Source organism: Seriola lalandi, unplaced genomic scaffold, assembly GCF_002814215.2.
Source record: "Seriola lalandi dorsalis isolate HSWRI2012SDOR001 ecotype SW California unplaced genomic scaffold, Sedor1 jcf7180002054902, whole genome shotgun sequence".
NCBI lineage: Eukaryota > Metazoa > Chordata > Actinopteri > Carangiformes > Carangidae > Seriola > Seriola lalandi.
In genome coordinates, this window is record NW_019525454.1 from 591,594 (window position 1) to 610,865 (window position 19,272).

General features: G+C 39.0%; 3 protein-coding genes across 6 annotated transcripts in view; all 3 read right to left on the reverse strand.

Moving 5' to 3' along the window:
* Positions 1 to 288: 288 nt before the first annotated feature.
* LOC111672808 (N-acetyltransferase 8F1) lies at positions 289 to 3,867 on the reverse strand. Of its 2 annotated transcripts, none has more exons than XM_023430369.2 (2): positions 3,729 to 3,867; positions 289 to 1,351 (listed from the first exon to the last, which is right to left on the reverse strand). In XM_023430369.2, the coding sequence occupies exon 2, from the start codon at positions 1,345 to 1,347 to the stop codon at positions 661 to 663; it is 687 nt and encodes a 228-aa protein (XP_023286137.1). In that variant the 5' UTR covers positions 1,348 to 1,351; positions 3,729 to 3,867; the 3' UTR covers positions 289 to 660. The 2 variants fall into 2 exon arrangements, with proteins under 2 accessions (XP_023286137.1, XP_023286136.1); XM_023430368.2 differs by having other exon boundaries at positions 289 to 1,354.
* A 1,120-nt stretch (positions 3,868 to 4,987) lies between these two features.
* slc39a8 (solute carrier family 39 member 8) lies at positions 4,988 to 15,085 on the reverse strand. 2 transcript variants are annotated; one of them, XM_023430361.2, is made up of 9 exons: positions 14,943 to 15,085; positions 14,365 to 14,856; positions 13,611 to 13,773; positions 11,218 to 11,387; positions 10,968 to 11,090; positions 9,983 to 10,153; positions 7,826 to 8,033; positions 6,482 to 6,666; positions 4,988 to 5,419 (listed from the first exon to the last, which is right to left on the reverse strand). In XM_023430361.2, the coding sequence occupies exons 2-9, from the start codon at positions 14,587 to 14,589 to the stop codon at positions 5,273 to 5,275; spliced, it is 1,392 nt and encodes a 463-aa protein (XP_023286129.1). In that variant the 5' UTR covers positions 14,590 to 14,856; positions 14,943 to 15,085; the 3' UTR covers positions 4,988 to 5,272. The 2 variants fall into 2 exon arrangements, with proteins under 2 accessions (XP_023286129.1, XP_023286130.1); XM_023430362.2 differs by having other exon boundaries at positions 14,365 to 14,853; positions 14,943 to 14,960.
* A 1,502-nt stretch (positions 15,086 to 16,587) lies between these two features.
* Positions 16,588 to 19,272, reverse strand: part of manba (mannosidase, beta A, lysosomal) — an 11,553-nt gene continuing 8,868 nt past the window's right edge. Inside the window, exons 16-17 of one of the 2 annotated variants that reach the window (XM_023430363.2) lie at positions 18,472 to 18,729; positions 16,588 to 18,161 (exon numbers count right to left, since the gene is read on the reverse strand). In XM_023430363.2, the coding sequence (XP_023286131.1) occupies positions 17,937 to 18,161; positions 18,472 to 18,729 (483 nt within the window). In that variant the 3' untranslated portion in view covers positions 16,588 to 17,936. Of the gene's footprint in view, positions 18,215 to 18,471; positions 18,730 to 19,272 lie in introns of both variants that reach the window. The other variant, XM_087169642.1, reaches the window with a different exon arrangement.

Here is a 19,272-nt window from a genome sequence, read left to right on the forward strand (position 1 = left end):
TACTAATTCTTCAACCAAGAAAAAGAGATATTGTCTTTTTTTTATTCCACACATTCTTCTTCCTTGTCAAAATCTGGTGCCCACATTATTACCCACAATGCAACTCAATCACAGAATGTTTGGTTAGAGATTTGGTTTGTTATGCTAGTATCAGATTTCACGCATCTCATCCTGGAGACACAAACAACTTTGATGTGTAAAATCTGTGGAGTTTCCCTTTAATAAGACCAAGTATCCGACCCGTGCATCCCTAATTGTCCCAAGAAAATAATGAATCTTACAAAATGATAGGAGCAACTTGAGACTTATGATTTTATTTGAAGCATCATGTAAAAACTAATGGAATTTTTCACAAACTGAAATAATCAAAAGGACTTTCAAGAAGCTCAATCAACAGAAACCATGGACATCGCAGACTTTCCTAAATTAATATTACATGTTATATTTTAAAGACACGTTCGGAAAACAATAATGAATATTTGTGTATGTGTAACAAGAGAAAACAAGCCTGACCTTGTACTGCAAGTGTGTGGAAAAAACAGTTCCTCATGTGGGCACTGTGCCGTCCTGAGTGTTTAGTTGCCGTAAGTGCAATGCATGCTGGGAAAACTTAAACTGAATGAATGGATGATACAGTTGCCATGGAATCTCACAAAGTCTTTATGTCAGTTTCAATCCCCTTTTCCCGTCTCTGTGTAAATCCAGTCTGTACTCAAACAGAGTGAAGTTCATGATTTTGGCAGGAACCTCAGGAACAACAAACTCTCTTATCTTCTCGTAGCCCATGTGCTCATACAGCTTCTGGGCATCTGTCTGCACCACAGACGTGTACAGGACGACTGCTGCGTAACCCCTGTCACGTGTAAAATCACCCACTGTCCGACACAGAGCCTTAGCGATGCCCATCCCGCGGTGACTGCGGCACACGGACATGCGTTTCAGCTCCAAGCACTCAGGCGCATTCTCAGCAGGGAGGCACGCCACCGTGCCGACCACGCGCCCGTCGCTTTCAGCCACCCAAAAACACGAGTCCTTCTGCTTCAGGTAGGTCTCACTGATGTCGTTGAGGTCCTTCCTCAGGGACGTCTCGATGTATCTGTTGAACATGTAGACGACAAACTGCCGGGCTCCGGCCAGGGACAGGGTGACGGCCAGGACGGGAAGCAGGAAGGACTTGGAGCTGGTCATGAGAGCGCAGAACATGCACATGAGCACCATCTGGGTCAGCGGCTGTTTCAGAAGGTGCATGAAGGACGAAGGCACGTGCTCGCTCATCCCCAGGGTGAAGATCTCCTTCACTGCCTCGGCGTCGTCATCCCGAAATTTCCGGATCTGAATATTAGCCATGGCTCTGCTTTACAATTACACAGGAGATAAAATGTGAGAGGAAATGACCAGGTCAGTAGGTTAGCAATCATATAATCATTCCTTTGTCCTTCTGTCTTGTTTCTTGTCTTGTTTCTGTGCTAAAGCCTGTCCCTTTGTCTCCAAACTGTACTCACATTTAAATAATCGGTCTCCTAATTGATCTGTTAACAGAGGCAGTATATGCACACTACTTGTAGGGCAGGGTGTGAGGATCTTTGAAAGAACGAGCTAAAATTGGTTTGATTAAAGATTTTGTTTTTGAGTTGTTTAAAGAAAAACAGACTGATGAGACTTGGAATAAGAGAAAAATTAGTTCAGTACTGAAAATTAGATTGAAATTTAATCTGTTTAGAAAGATACGATCTCTGAGTGGCCAACTGAGATGTGGTATCTTACCATTACATTTGGAAATGGGACCTCATGTTGGTACTGAAAGATCGGCTTTGTCAGTTATGCCAGTTAAATGACGTAGGAAATGAAATGCACGTTGTTTTCTATTGTAACACCAGAAAGAGGTTGTTCAGTTAAACTAACAAATATCACTTTCTTATGGATGTGACTGTTTGACAATGTGAGGTCATAATGATAATTTGTTTTTCATTTGGAAAATAAATGTCAGTCACAGGAAGTATTTCACATTATTGTATGTAATGTAATCCCATGTGGGAGAGACCATTTTAAAAAGGTATGACAACAGTAAAAACTAATAGAAATTAATTAATTCAACAGATAATCAACTTATAATCAGTTCGTCTCAGTATTCTATTAAGTAAAGATATTAACCATTTGTGGGCATATTCCCCATTTAAGTTAAAATCATTCAAATACTTTTATTGTAGTCTGATACAGGATTTTTGAGTCCAATGTCAGTATCAATATTTTAAGTTTAAAAAAAATTCAGAAAAATGATCAGCTGATATTAATTAATTTCTTTACACAACCCATAACATAAAAACATCCAGACTGGTGATAAATAAACTTGTCACTACTCAGGTGACGCTGTTTTAAAATCATATCTTTCAACACTTTCACGATCCAGTTCATAGAGATTCACTTGCAGTGGAAACCGTGTACATTGAATCCATTAATCTGACAGCTGCAGTGTTTCGCATTGACTTTGCAGACAGTGATTTTACATGCAGATCATAAAATTAGCTGAGAAGCACCAGGATGATAAATCATCTGATCGCGGCTGATCACAGATTTATCAGTTAAATATAAAAATGGATGATGACTAATTCTCCTCAGCTGCTTCCGGTTCTGGTTCCTGTTATTGTTTATGCTGACTCACTGTCACAACGTCATGAATTGTTGGGACATCTTGAATAGAAGAGAGCCATTGTTAATGTTTAATTAACACCTGCGCTTTTTTCTCCCTATGACAAGTCAAAATGTCTGCTGTAAAACAAGTACTGCCACAGTTCAAAGTGTGTAATTGTAAGTAGGTCAGGTGGACTGTAAAACACAGATAATTTACTGCTTACTTTCCTTTTACATAATGTATGTTTCTGTATGAGTATTTCCATTTTATGTTACTTGATAATTCTACTCCACAACAATTCAGAGCAAAACATTGTACTTTTTGAACTCCAAAATATATTTATTTATTTAACAGCTTTAGTTAGTAGTCACTGTTCAGACCTAAATTCTATATTAAAAACACATGATGAACTAATAAAAGGCAACGCAATACAACCTTTGTGTCATGTGACATTTTTTTGTTTGCAGTTCCCTAAAAAGAGACATTTCCTCTCTGATCGTCTCACATAGTTACATTTGAATGGCATCCGATATTTCACACGCACACAAAAATAAAAATAAAATCAGAAAACACATTAGTGTGTCAGATTTATCATTGGAGATGTGCACAACAGGAAAATGCTGCTTCCACACTGATGCACATGTATTAATATTGTAGTTTATTGTAATATATCAGTTCTAATTACAGGAGTACTTTTATTTCAAAGTAGAAATGCAGTGCTTTTACTTCCTCCACTGCAGTAAAGATGAATCTTTCACCTCTGGCCACAGTGACCCTCACACCGACAAGGTAAATCACATGAGTCACTTTTAACGATTTTTTACGGTAAACCAGGCAACGTTAGTAATCCGTAATCTGTTAGCCATTTGTCCAACTAGTGCAAGTAAACATCCAGCATTAAACAAACCAATGTTCAAACCAATGTTCAATAAAATACGTGTCTCCTGTGAGGAAAATATAAACGGACAAGACTTTAATTCCACTGATTAGCTAACAGCAGCTAGCATCAGTGTTAGCATCACAAAGCTGCCGATCGAAGTCCAAAATCTCTCTGAGATTCCTGTAGGACTAAAAAAAAAAAAAAATTAACACGACTTACCTGTTTTGTCTGGATGATTCAAGGTGGAGTCGGAATGTGAAGAGAGAAGCAAAGTTAACAGAAACTCAAAATCGTCTCATTTCGTTTGTCTGCGACTGTTACCCATCAGCTCGGACATGCTGCGTTCAGGGGAGAGTCGAGAGAAGGGGAAAAAGAAAAGACAAATCAGTTCCGCCTGGGGAATTCATTATATGTAACACAGGTTTGTTCAAACTTATGATCTCACCAAGTGCCTGTCAACAATTCTCGATATACGTGAGTCAAAGTTACAACTAGGAGGAAGATGTGAAGTGTTACGTGTTTTTGCCACTCGGCTGCTGGTAATTTACCAATGGATGTAGATAATTACGGGTTGTACGGTGTGACGTGAATGCATCTTAAGCCACTTCCTGTTAATTGGCTGACTAACTGTCTGCATAAAGTTGTTTCTACATTAAATGTAGATACGTCACTAAATATTAAAAACTAAATATTATATTATATTATATTATATTATTTTACTTATTATGGTGTAAATGTGTATGTACTATTAATTTGAGAGTTAATTATTTTGTTGTTACCATATAGAAACAAGACAGTATTTAATTATATAGCCAGTTGTTTATTTATTTTTTATTGTTTTGTTGGATCAGTACTTTTTGGTTTGTGAGCCCTTGTTTTATTTGAATATTTTTAGAGATCAGAAAAAGTAACTGTATACATTCCATCCATTATTATCCATCCAAAAAAGGACTCGTCTAAATAAATTTAAATTAAACATAAACATAATTTTGCAAAATCCTTTATATTCAATTTTTCTGTGGAATAGTTGTTGTTTTTTCTTTTTTGTATTCCTTATGGTTGATTATTTTATATTTTGAAAGTTCATTGTAGCCTCTTGGGTGTGTGTTTGTGTATGTTGATTCTTCTTTTGTATATGACTTGGAAAAATCAATATTAATATCATTAATGTTGTATTTCGACCTACAAGAGCGTAAACAATGAGATGCAATCCTTCCCACAGGTGTTATCGAAACCTTAACATTTTTTTGAGTGTCTAAAATTTGAAACACATTTTGTAAAACATACAAACAAAAAACTCTAAACAGCTATACAACCTTGAAAAATAGTCAGTGAAGGTCAAAGAGGTCACAAAACACACAGGTCAAACTCTGCTGCCATAACAGCCAGAACAATGACTGTTGTCACAATAACAGAACATGTGTTACGTCACAATGCAGCGACTCTGAGGTATAATAAATGTGAGATATTCCACAATATATGAAGACTGAAAAAATAATTTATTGTCTCCTTAAAACAAATTTTTCTAGATCTAATACATCAAATGATTGTAAAGATTTTCCCTTTTTATGGAATAAATGTTCCACTAAACTGATAGTCAAAACATAAAAAAAAAAAGCATCATTTTTCCTTTAAACATTTAGTTTTGTTTGTACAAAACATTCACTTTACATTCACTTTCCTGCCCAGCCGAGGGAGCTGAGAGCAGAAATGGAAGCAGCTCATTAACTATATTTATTTCCAGTTTGTGTTTTCCTCCCCTTCTAACCCAGATTGATCTCCCCTGCAAACATGGTGATCAGCAGTATGATGATGAACCCGGTCAGCAGCCCCGCGTTCTGGATCAGGAAGAAGACGATCTTGTCGGAGGTTCTTTTCTGTTCTCGTGCGATGCTGTCCATCTCTGGAAACTGTGATGAACAATGACAATCAGATATCTCTCTCATACACAATCCTTTAACACACAATATACACTGGTCTGATTGTTCAACAGGCCACATAGTGGGAAGTAATGAAACAGAAAGTCGACATTATTTTTGCATTCGAGTTTTTGCATTTTAGAAAATATACAGATTGGCCAGATGGGAATAAAAAAAGAGCCGTAACAAAAAGGATAAGACTCGTGTTTTTCATACTGTCAGCTGATCCCTGTGTTTCCTTTGTACGTCCCCTCACTCACAATATAAAACTTTAAGGTTGTGAATTCATTAATAACATTTTTCTCCTCCATAAACTTAGGCTTGTTTTCCAGCATATTTATCATCTGTAAAATAAATCAAATAAAGCAACTGCTTAAAGTTCTCTCAGCTCATAGAAACACGAAATGATTGATGATGGGGTCTTTGTATCATTTTAAATTTATGTTTTATTTCAGAACATTTCTGAACCTTTTTTAATTACTGTATATTTTTGATTAATTTTACACCAGTATCAATTTATTCTTTTGGCCACTTGAGGGCAGCACAACAAGCTGTAAACACATCACTGACAAACTGTATTATCACCATTTACTATATGGTGAATGTGATAGGAAAAAAATGTCTGTCTACACACTCGGCAGATAAAGAGCAAAATTAATGAGGAATGTTTCTGGCCACAAATGTTGCACAAAACACCTCAAATTAAGCCTGAGTTAAGGTTTCCTTAAAATAACAGTTGCACAAAACACCCTTAAGGATTCCTTAAAATGTTAATTTATAATGATTTCTCCTTATTAGTCTTATAATTAAGGAATCACTTGAAGTCAGTTATTGTTAGATTGTTTTTATATCATCATTTTACACATTGGTATTAAAATATGGCTGCTAGCCTCTTTAAATAGACAGAGTGGAGAAGTTTAGAAACTCTGGTCTTTTCATGAGATTATGGGGTTATTATAAAAAAAAGTACAGACACAGACACAAACATTTTCAGACAGAAAAATGCTGGATTTCTTTTTTTCCAGTATCCTCCGCCAGTGTAATCTAACTCACCATGTCTGCCAGTGCGATATACAGGAACATTCCTCCTGCGATGGCGAAGATTGCATTGGGGGCAACGTTGCTCCCGAGCAGGATTCCAAACACGAGGCCGACGTAACACGACACCGCCGACAGCAGGTTGAAGAAAATGGCTTGAGGGATGCTCATACCTGCGTTCAGGAGGATCACGAAGTCGCCTGCACAGAGAAGGAAAACACAACTCTGACACAGTGAAGAGGAACAGGCATCATGTGATGATATATAATAACTGTTGGTGTTAATAACAAAGATTCTCAGATTATTTCTACTAATTATACTCCTACCTGTAGAAAGAAGTGAAATATACTATAACACATGTATACTGTGTATTTCTTTTTTCCAAAGGTTTGAAGTTTAATGAAGCTCCCAACAACACCCGCTCACTGATTCCACTCTTTGTGTGACAAAGAAGCAAAACTTTATTTATACAGCACATTTGATTCCAGGTGGAAGCACAATGAGCCGCACCGAGCGCGACTTATCCAGGAAGCTGCAACCACAAAAACTATGTGGATAGTGCAAAGATAAAACATTTAAAACTGATAAATGATATGTATTAATTAAAAAACCATTAAGAAAATAAAATAATTAAGACCGATAATGATCAGTAAAAAGGTGTTAAATTTAAAACTAGGTAAAAAAAAAAAAAAGTAAAAAAAGTAGGAATAAAATGTGATTAAAAAATTACAAATAAGGAATAAAAGTAAAATAAAATGGTAAATTAAGAGCAGCAAACCAGAGTTTTCAGTTTAGATTTAAGATTGTTCCAGCGGCTCGGAGCATAAAAACTGAAGCAGTTTCACCCATAAACATTTTCCTTCTTCTCTTTAATACAATACATCTCTGTCTTGCCTCTAAAGTGACAAGACAATCCATTGCATTTTCCTTTTGAAGACACAGAGATGAGGACAGTCTTGGAAAAGACACATTTTTGGTGCAATTCTGCCGCCTGTCAGCAGAGGCCGATAAAGATCATTGATTCTTAAAGGCGTTTTGAGTTTGAGTGAGAATAAATAATCTGCTTTTAACCCTTTTAAAGCCAATTTCACCCTTTGATTTCTCTTCCAGCAGCTGTAGGGATGGATGAATCATCTTATTCCACAGTATCAGAGATGTTTGTTTTGTCTTCACTGCACCGTGCCATCAAATGGAAAAAATCCTGAACGTCACAATATTGATAATCGTTGACATATCTGGTCTCTTTTGTAACTTTGGGATCTCCACAATAACTTAAAGTAAAGTTCTGTGGGTTTACACAGTGTTTGGCTGCACAGCGTGTGCTTGTAATGAGGAGGTTAAATGCTGATGGCCACTCACCCAGCTCATGGGGAAACTCCTCACACACGATAGCAGTTGAAGTGCTGAACCCCGTCAGTACCGACACGGTGAACGACGCACCGATCGCCAGGCCGTCGATGAAGTTGTGCAGCGCGTCGCTCAGCGTTATCATCCACGCCACCGTCTTGATGCTGGTGATGTGCCGCCCACGCAGCCAGTGGCACATCACGCCTGACCCCTTGACGCTCTGAGGAGAGACGAGACGGGTTAAAGGAGCGTGATTTCACTGAAGAAGAGTCGTATGTAAATAATGACATATGAGCCACAAAGATAACACACAACGATACGTCTGTGTTTAAAACCCAAAGTTCAAATCATCCAGAATACGAAGGACAAAGTTGAACATTTTGCACCTGATCAATACTTTGTTAACACATTAATCTCATCAATATTACAAACAAGAGGGCAACAGTTCTGACTGCGAAACACTCCTCATGTTGAACCTGAACTGCAGTGACGAAGCTATTCTTACCGCACTCAGAACTGGGCTGAACAATTCATGTAAATATTATCAGAATCTCAATCTGACAAAGTGAAATATGCAATTCTGCTGAAACTGAAATATAAAAATGACGACTCTAACTGGAATTGTAACTCATGTCACAATCTGATTATTATTGTTTTTGCATATTGCTCAGTCATAATTCAGAAATAGGTTTCAAGTCTACAGCCATGCTAGCAGCCGTCTGCCTGGGCACTGCAGTGCTTTGAGCTAAAGGCTAACATCATCTGATGTTTAGCAGCTCATCACTTTAGCACGTTCACATAATTATCACTAAACACAAGCTAAAACTGAGGATTGTATCCTGATAGATACTGGATCTCTGAGGCTGATGCTGTTAGCCACAACAATCTTGATGCTAATCTCTTACATGTAGAGGTTTGTTGTTTGTTCAGGATTGTGTCTGTGATTTTTACTTAGTGGATCATTTTGCAGCTAAAAAATGAACTTGTCAGTTTTCTCTGGAGGAGAAACGGTGACACTGTTTCTAAATGATTTCAAATCTATCTCGGTGATTTATCATTCTGGCGCAAATGAAGCTGAGAGAATGTCATTAGTTCACGTAGTAGAGTTTCTTTTTTAAGTTATTACAGTTCATCCTGTGGTGCAGATCAACGTCTGCACTAGGTTTAGTGGCTGTAGAGACATTTCACACAGAGTCAGGAGGATTCATCCTGTGAATGTCTCCACAACACCGACCGTCCAAAGAGCCACGGCTAAAAAATAAAGACGTGTGACGTAAAACAACAAATCCTGGGTCGACAAAATGTAAAAGACAGTACAGGAAATGTGCTGCGTTTGCAACAGAACTCTTAAATTACGAATATAAAGGCACGAGTGTTTGTTAATGGGGAACCAGAGAACAGGGTGGACATAAACAGAGCCTTGGCGATCTGGTTGAAGATACTCTGCGGTGACAAAACGGCCCTTCTCTCAGCCGCGGCCAAACAAGGAGCCTTTGTGCTCGACTCGGACAATCCCAGCTTTTAGCGGCAGAGGAGGGATCCGAGCGTCAGCGCCGGCTTCACGTCTGTTTGTTTAGTATTTTTGATCCCTTCAGAAAGCCAGACTCCTCCATATGACACAAGAGATTTCAGCGTTAAACATTAACAGCGGCTCTAATCGGCCTGCGTCACCGATAACGGCTCAATAAAGGAGCAAAAACTGAATCTCAGAGCGGCGGAAAAACTAAAGACGTCAAAACACCACCACTGTTCTTGTTGTTTCATCTTCTATGGAGATTTTTTTTTTTATCTTTTATTTTTTTTATGTATGACTGTGAAACTCACACCCTTGTGACTGATTAAGATTTTAAATGACACTCAATCCAATAACAGCCCTTGATGGATTCGGTCGAGTGTGTCTGTGATAGAGGACTGTGGTGGACAGCAAATCTCTATCAAGCACACAGTTACTTCAGATAAGATTTCAGGGAAGACTCACTGTTTTTACAAGCTTATCTCTCCACGCTGAGCTACTCATTAGATAAAAGATCAGGGAGTACAAGGTTGCACCGGCTGTGTAGGTTAATGTGACATGTGCGCAGACACAGTTGATCATTTCCCAGCAGGTACCACTCTATCCTATTCTATTATAGATAATAGCGTTATAGATAAGAGGAGCGTGTTTGGTACCTGGGAAGGTGTCACGTTGGCGTGAGGAAGGTCCGGGCTCGGGCTGCTCTTGTCTACGGAGACGGTGCTGATGCTGGTCAAGATGATGGAGTCCTTCTTCTCCATGACGTCTCCGTTGTGAAGGGAGTTTTCCTGAGGCGGCTCTGCAGGAGTGAAGTGGCTGTGGCCGTGCTGAGGAGACGACAGACACAATCAGGATCTTTAACCTCCATACCAGAAGCTTCAGGACCACTACACCTTCCTCATCCTCATCACAGCTCTGCTTAGCAAAATTTGGCTTTTTCTGTTACTTCTTCATCACATAGTTTATTTATTTCCTGTTACTGGTGTTTCTGACACTAGAGCTAAAAAGTGAACATGTTATATTTCAGTGGAGTTTTACGAGGGGTTATTGAAAAGCTGAGCTTCATTCTTCATATTTAACAATGTTAGGATTCTATGTAATCACATGCTTCTTGTATTTACTGACCCACACAGCAAAATGAAGCTTCTGGCCCAACATACACCCGGGTCCTCCGCCCCAAGTCCGGCCCATATACTTCCACATGAGGGCAGATTCTGGCTGTAATCCTCCGATGTTGTCTGACAGCTGCAAGATTTTCTGCGTGTGCGCCAGAATTGGTCCAGATGTGGAAGCGGCATCTAACAATCAGGCTGTATATGGGCCAGATTCGGGCCGTGGAACCGTGGTGTACACTGGGCCAGAACAAACATGTGGCCCCGGTATGGGTCTGATTCATTTTTCTACCTGGAGAAGGTCACAATACTTGACACCAGCGACCTTGATCCTGTAAAAATGACTGTAACATGACTAAGATGAAGTTTGATGTCCTCATGGTAGTCAGCAATTAGAAGCTAAATTAGCCAATAAACCAGAGCTAATCGCTGGCAGATTTACAACTGAAACATGATAACATGATGAATGACTTTGTAATAAAAGAACAAGTGCTTTGCACCTAATAATCACACTGGTCTGTTAACTTACATCATGCTCCACCCCGAGAGCCATTTTCAGGACTTTCTCCACGAAGAAAAGCAGGTAAAACCCGCCGAATATTCCAACTGCATTCGCCACGTAGTTATCTGCTTTGGGATCGAACCCCAGAGCCTGTGGATTAACAGAAGAATATCAGCATTTATCTTTTGTTTATTTTAAAATAAAACATCTTTTTTCAATTCAAAATGACTTTCCTGATGATCGGCTTCATCTAACTTAGTCTCCGTCTCTTACACACCTCTGGTATGAGCTGAAGTACAGCATTGGAGAAGAGCGTCCCGATGGCCAGGCCGATGAAGTAGGTCAGCACTTTGGGGAAGTAGGATTTTTTGGTGAAGGGAATCAGCAGGAGGCCGAGCAGAGACGCGAGGTTGATCACAGTGACGGCCAGAAACCCGTAACCCCACACTGTCAGGAAAGAGAGCATGAACAGCTATTATTCTTCTATCATCAGAAACCACCAGAGTCCTAGAGGCTCTGGTTTTTCTGAGTTTGGTGACATCAATCCACCATCTTTCTGGGATTTTCTGTTGATGTGGTTTAAGTTCTTGTTTGTATTTGTCGTTTATTAGAAACAAACTGCTGTAAAACTGTAAAATATGTCACTTCCAGTGCACCAGAGGATTTCTTTATTTCTATAAACCAAACATATGCTAAATCACTGCAGAGGATTGAAGGGAAGATCCTTAGACTTTTTCTGCCCTGCGCTGAGTCTCGGAGGCAGGACTTCCTCTCAGACAACATTAAAAATCCCACCTCTGTTCACAAGGTTAGCAGATGCTAAACCCAATAACAACAGAGGAGCTGGGGGTTGGTGCACGAGCTAAAAGTAACTACAGCCTGAGAGACTCGACTCAGGGCAAGAAAACCCAGCTCAGACAGCTGTGGCTGAAAATACTGGAAAAACCCTGTTAAATAACTGTAGAAAAGTATATGCATATACATATATATATATATACATGACTCAACTACTACTGTATATAATCCATCTCCATTATGGTGGCTAGCAGCTAGCATTAGCATGGGGCCAAGCATGTGTTGCTAGTGGCTAATACACATTACTTTTCCTGTGTGGCAGAAACTAAAAGTGGGGAACAATTGCACCTCTTTAAAATAGGATATCACTAAATATATCTACGAGCACGTGAAGTCACGGCTCGTGTTTGTTTTCCTGCCGTTAATTGAGCAGAGTCACGTCTTCAAAAACTCATGCCAGACATTTCTTTGTCAGACGACAACAAAAAACACAAGGCTATTTATTTGCAGAGGAGAGATTGTGTTGAGAAGGCCAGAGGAGGAAACAGCATGCACCGCGGACATGAGAGCGAACAACAGTCACAGTTGGCTGTAACTGTGTCAACAGCACCGAGGAGGAGGGTTTGACGGTGAATCTGAGAGGTCAGTGGCTCCGTGAGTCCTGCCAGGACAGCGAGGAGTGACATGACGAAGACTGACTCACAGTTTGAGTTGACTAACCTCATGAACAGTGTTTCTATAGGCCTGGTTTTTCTGCTGAACTGAACGTAAAGAGCCAAGATAAAAACTGATGCCGTCCTCCCTTTGCAAAGGTTGAAATGATGCGTCTGTGTTGAAACTGTTCCAGAGAAGTGTTGATTCAACTTTCGGCTCATTTTGGAAGATGTAGTTTGTGCTGCAGCTACAGAGAGAGGTGTTTCCGTTATCTATCCTTATTGTTATAATGGACAAAATAATAGAAACTCTTGTGAGTCAGACAAAGATCGAGGGACTGATGATAAAGCACATGACCAGTAACTGAAGCATCTTAAAATGATGATTATATTGAGTTAAATTTAAAGGTATTTTCTCAATTTCTACATTATTTCTTAAGATACTTGCATGTAAGATGATACCCAAGTGTTTTATATCACAATTATCATCTATAACGAAGCCTCTTTTAGACCCTCTTTACTAATATTACATATATTATATTTTAGCCCAAATGCTGAAAGATTTAAGCCCAGTTTTTATTTTTAATTCTTCAAATCTCTTGTGAAAACAAACGTTTACTAATGTGAATGGATTGTTTTGGTGCTTGACATTGGTTTACCAAAGTCTTAGGTTCATAAAAATAGTGCAACATGTGAGTAAAAGCCTAAAATACAAAGTGTTGTCTATCACTCTACTCGCCTGCAATCTCGCAAGAATATGAAACGGAAAGTGGAGAGTTTACAGATGTTAACAACATATTTCTGCGCTTTAATATCGCAAAGATATTAATGGAAACATCTGTCGACCTCAGAGGGTTAAACATGGTCAGAGAACAGAGGCTGAGTTTTATCAGAACGTGCTTTAAGCCTCTGCTGTCAGTGTGTCATGTGACTAATCAGCTTCATTTTAAAGACGTTTATTTGCTATTTGACTAGAAGAGTTTATCAATGATGTCTCTCTGATGATAAAACAGTGAATGTGTCGGCATAAATAAACTAAAATAAAACATTCTTCTTCAGCCCCCTTGTGAAATTTGACTATTTTGTTGATTTTATACAGCGACTCTAAAGCACTGGGACAAATTCAAGGAAACAAACCCCTGTGAACTGGGGATTATTTGAGTTGCGGGGGTCTTGACAAATAAACGGGGCGGCCTGCAGCAGTTGTGATGAAGCAACTCACCAGTGTAGTCGAGAGGCGGCACAGTCTTGGGGGTGGTGTAGGGGCAGGAGGGCAGCAGCACCTGGGTCAACACAGCGGGACAGATCCTCCCCAGATGTCCCACAGTCAGCTGACTGACATTACTGAACCCGAAGTGGGACAAGATCTGCTCTGCTGAGGGACACTGGAGGACAGGGAGACGTTATCAGACATCTTTCAATAGTTTTTAAGTCTCTCTTTTGTCTCTAAATCTCTTCCTGCTGCGTATTTAACGTTCCTATTTCTTCTTTTTGCCTTCTTTTGTGCTTTGTATTGCATCTGTAAATATACCATGAAGCAGAAAACATGTATATTCAAGTGTATACATGTTAGTTTAATGTTATTATAAAGTTTAATCCAAGATAAAAATGCTTTTCAACATATTAAGTGCATTATTGACTCTTGAAATGCATTAATTACATCTATTTACATCGAACTGACATAAAATATTCATTATTGATCATGTATTTGGTCAAAAAATAAGCCAGTTAGATGTAATACTAGAAAATGTTTCAAGCATTACCAAAAAAAGTTCATATTAAACAATTAAATAAGCGATTAATTTAATTTATGACTTTGTTTAATCTTGTCATAAACAAGCCTTAGAATTTGGGCAGGGCAGTTACACCCTATAATAAATTAATTATGAGCACATTCCATTTCTGTAGTTTATTAATCTTTAATAAGAGGTTTAAATAATAGAAATAGCAATAAATGTGAGTATTAATCTGCTCACCTCTTGGTTTGCCAGCGGGTTTTCTTCAGTTACTGAGTGAGATCTTCTGGCTGAGATTAACAGCAGGAAATCTTCCAGATGCTCCGTTGAAATTGATGAATTTTCCCCATAAAAGTGTAAAATATTCTCCAGAAATCTCTGTCCACCCGCGTCAGTCACATGTGAACTCTGGGATGTTGTAATAAAAGCCAAAAGGCACGTTAAAAAGCATCTTAAGTTAAACATCTCTAGTTTTGAGAGTTAGTTTAAAAAAAAAAAAAAAAAAAAAGACTATTTCAGTTACTGTGGAAACATTTTAGAGGAAGATCTTGAGATCAGGATTCCCGGGGAGTTTGTTCCAGGTCCAGAATCAGGTCCATCAGGGTCGGGGGAAGGAATCGGGGGTTTTATTGTTGTTGTTGTTGTTGTTGCGGTCCTGTCTGTGGAGCTGGTTTTGGGGAGTCGCGGTCCTGCAGTCCTGAGGTGGTCTGACTGATCCAGCAGGACTTTCTGCTGTAGACCAGGTTCAAAGATCAGACTGCAACACACATGAAGGCAGAGAGAAAAAAACATGGAGGTGACCGACCGCGTGCACTCACCGACTCAATGCTTTCTTTTGTGGCTGACTTTCTCTCTCTCTCTCTCTCTCACACACACACACACACACACACACACACACACACGTGTGTGTGTGTGTGTGTGTGTGTGTGTGTGTGAGGGGTGACAGAGTTAAAGCATGCAGGATGTTGAACACACAGACTCAGTTTACAGATGTGTCGCCCTCAGTTCAATTATGAAACAGCTGAAAGTGAAAATCATAAACACTTGTCCATGTGGTTGTTTAAAGGTCCGTGTCGCCGCCTCGCGGCAGCTGCTGGTCACTGCAAAACACCACACAGGGAATATGGTGCAATAATATACTGCATCTATATTTAACACAAAACCACTTTAAAATGTCCATTTAAAGCTGTTTTGTTTATATTCAGATCATTAACTGGAGAGAAAGTGTCAATATCACGTTATAAATCTCCTCCTGTACAAGTTAAAGGCCTTTACTACAGTTTTTAGAAGTACTGGTAAAATAATAATAGTTTAGAGCAGGTCAGAGTTTTATTATTGGTGAATGATTAATTCATTAACATGGAAGCTGTATGGCACCATTTATAAACTGTAATAACATGTAAAAACATGGTGCATCATTGCTGATGTTTTATAGATCAGTTATATGTCATTTATTTTTTAATTCTCAGATGTGTTTGTTTTTATAATAGAAAAGGAATATAAAATCATATTAATATACGTTCACATTTAAAGAAACATATATGAAGTTATAAGGATTGTCCTTGGGATTTGAACATTGTCCGAGGTGAAAAATGAAAAATAAAATAAAGAAATAAAAAAACAAATAGATTAGTACACAAATAATTTAATATTAACATTAAGTGAATATTGACAAAAATGTCATTTCTTAATGTTCTCCTTTATGTGCCATTTATAACATTTGTGTTGCCAGATCGTGGTACTCTAGGTACTAAGTACTTATTGATGGTTTACCAATATTTATAACTGCATTATTACTGATCAAAAACGTGATATCACCAAAACATTAGATTTAAACTAAAGAATCTTTATTCAAACAACTTCTGAACGTAAAAATGTGATAAAAAAAAGATCTTATTATCCGTTTTGGAAACATATCAACAGGTTGTCAAACTCCGTGTATATTCTGATAAATGCTTAAACAGTAATACGTCTGCAGGTGTAAATGTTAATAAGGAGTTTATAAATGGATTTGAGTCCAGAAAGATGGAGAGAGGGAGGTCTCCAATGAATTTAAGAGATAGAAAAATAAGCAAAGAATCATGCTGGAGGAAGATCGCCCACCAACCTGGCAACCCATATGCTGCTATTATTAATGGCTAGTAATTGATGGCTGATGTACTAAGCATTAGTGAATTATTAACCTTTAATAACCCTTTATAAATGTGGCTTATCAGTGAAGTTATATCTAGTCGTGGAGCTTTTTATTAATGTGATAAAAAGTGCATCGTTGTCACTATTGAGCAGAGAAGGTGAGTCACTGTTGAACTCGTCAGTAACAGCTGGTCTCTGTTTCTAAACGCTGTCGTTTCATTATTCAGACTGATGTTGAGACAGAAGACGTTTGATGACGTCAGTTTCCACCATTTTTTTTATCGTTTCATTAATTTTTAAAAGATAAATAAAACAATTTAATCAACGGACTGATAAAGAAAACTGTATGTTTGTGTTTATTGCTTTCAAATCATTAACTTACAGTGTCTGCAAAAAGTATTCAACCCCACAGTTCATGTAAGAAGCATCGATCAATGCAACACTGAAAAACACTCACATATCAAAATAATATTTACAAACTGATCTCAATCGAGAACCAATGAAAAACAATTAATTCTTTGGACAGTTCTGTGTCCATTACAACACATCCATGATCTCAAGTATTAGAGCCTTTGCTCTGGTAATTATCTGAACAATGTGCAAAAATGCAAAACACACACACAAAAGGAAAATAGTTTTCAGTGCACACGCCATCATCGATCAGATCAGAGCTGATTATATTTCCTCTGCAACAGCAATTCAAGGATGAGGACATGAAGATATCTTAGGTTTTCATTCATGTCAGTTCCAACATAGAAATTTTATCCCAAGGCTTTTATTGGCTTGTACAACTTTATTACAGGTGAACTGATATTTGCACATTTCATTCCTTTGTCTGAAGGTTTGTGTTTGAATGAAAGCTTCATGTAAAGTATCAAAGTTTCCCTGCTTCTTCCTGCTTTCTTCTTTGTTTGGTAAGAAAACAAGTTCAGAAAATCGGCACTTAGTGAGACTGCAACAGCTACGGTAGAAAAATATCAGTCTGGCCTCCAAATCTCTACGAGGATCGAGCCTCAGCCGCAGTATACGTTTTAAAAGACACTTTTAAATACTGAGACGGAGACAAACCTATTGTGTATTTTATGACTGAAGCATGAAAGTTCCAGCAAATCATCTAAATACCCCAAAGTTTGATTTGTGACGTGGAGGCAATTTATATCTGGAGACCTCAGCGTTGCATTTTTCCAGTTTCTGCCCCATTTCTCCATCATGATCACACACATCTTCACCAAAATTGCATTTTTGTTCTAATAAAGATGCTTATTTGCTGCTGTGGTCATGTAACATAATTTTGCTTAGAGCGCCATGTTTGCTTGGGACTGCAGACCCCGCCGTTTCCAGGTGGTTCAGGTAGGTTGTTAAAAACACTGGCAACTTCTGCTGTGTGTTCTTTGGAAGTACCTGACTAGCTAGCACCTTAGCACTATGCTAGTTTGGCCTGAACCACACTCATTGCTCCAGGAGGCTCCGCCCTGTCCCAGAGGTCAAATCTGAAATGTCTCCACATCTGAAAATAAACTTCATGGTTTATAGAAACACGAACGTTTAATGCTTTAGTCATAAAAATGCACAATAACCTTCATATACGAGCTCATCTGCTGCTCTATTAATGCTGATTTAGCAGCCGAGCAGTTTACCCATCTGTTTCCTTCGTGCTTTGGTACCTCTCTGGTCTGAGGTCAGTATACGTCGGTCAAAGATGTGACGGTGAGGGATCTGGAGAGCTCTGCGGCGCTGGTGGGACGCCACGCAGTGAAACTGACCGTCACGTTGCTAGAAACCATCAGGAAGCCGTTGGAGCTGAAGCGTCCGGGGATGTTTCCCACGTCGAGCCAGACGAAAGGAGCCACAGAGGCGGAGCGGAGGGTGACGGTGAGGCCGGTCGGATCCTGCTGCACTGTGGCCTGCGAGGAACACGAGGTAACACATCAGGCCAGTCACACCTTCACAGACGTGTCTGAGATATGACGTTTGATATGTGAGAAGACGAGGGTGATTAGAAAATTCATTTTCTAATTTTTCTGTCTTCAATATTAGACAATGACATATGGTTGTTTTTACTCTTTTACTTTTTGCCCTTTTGCCCTTTCTTAATTAAAATTTCAATAATTATATTTCAGATTCATGACATTTTGACCACATGTTATTTTCCGCCTCGTCCTTCCGTCTTCTATTATTTAAAAATATGTGCATAAACAAGACGAGGGGACTGACTGTGATGTTCGGTCTCTGGAGTCCCTGAGCGTCTTTGGGTGAGCAGAGGAAGTGGTGGTTGGTGGGACCCAGCTGGGCGCCGCTGTCCTCCAGGTGGAAGGTGAGCAGGCAGGTGAGCCTGGTGCAGCGTCCACACCCTGCCAGCAGGGCGGCGACCGGCTGTTTGAAGATGGCCACGGCGCTGCCCCCGGGGACCAGGACCGGGTCTGACTTCAGTGAGCACACAGGATGTAGATCAGTCCAGGAGTACACGGACACCTGATGGACAGAACAACACACCTGCTTCGGCAATGACCAAATATTTAAATAAAAATTAGACGTTAGCCAGTTGATGTTGCACATTACTAAAACAATGGAGGTGACAATATGAAAAAGAGACTTGTTATATTTGCATAACAATTTAGAGTTCAGGAAACTGCATGTAGAGCTATACTTCCTATTTTATTAAGATTAATTTCATTTTTAATCATTATCTTGCTGTACGTGAATAAAGTGGTGTATAGATGAGAAACTAAAGGCTTGGATTTAAAATGGAGCCTTAAAATGTCAACATGTGACCTGCTTCATTTAAACTTAGAGAAAACCATCAGACGTTAGCAGCTTGAACCCGAACACATGAACTACTGGTTTTCAAACGCACATATCGTTCGAACCCTTGTGTTAAATGTACTTCTGAAAATTGCCTCCTGTTCTATTTTATTTTAAGGTTGAAATGAATTACACAGGGAGGAAATGAATAATGATAGAATAAATAGAAGCTCTTTACTCCTGTGGAGGTTGAATTCACTTCATGTGAGCTGT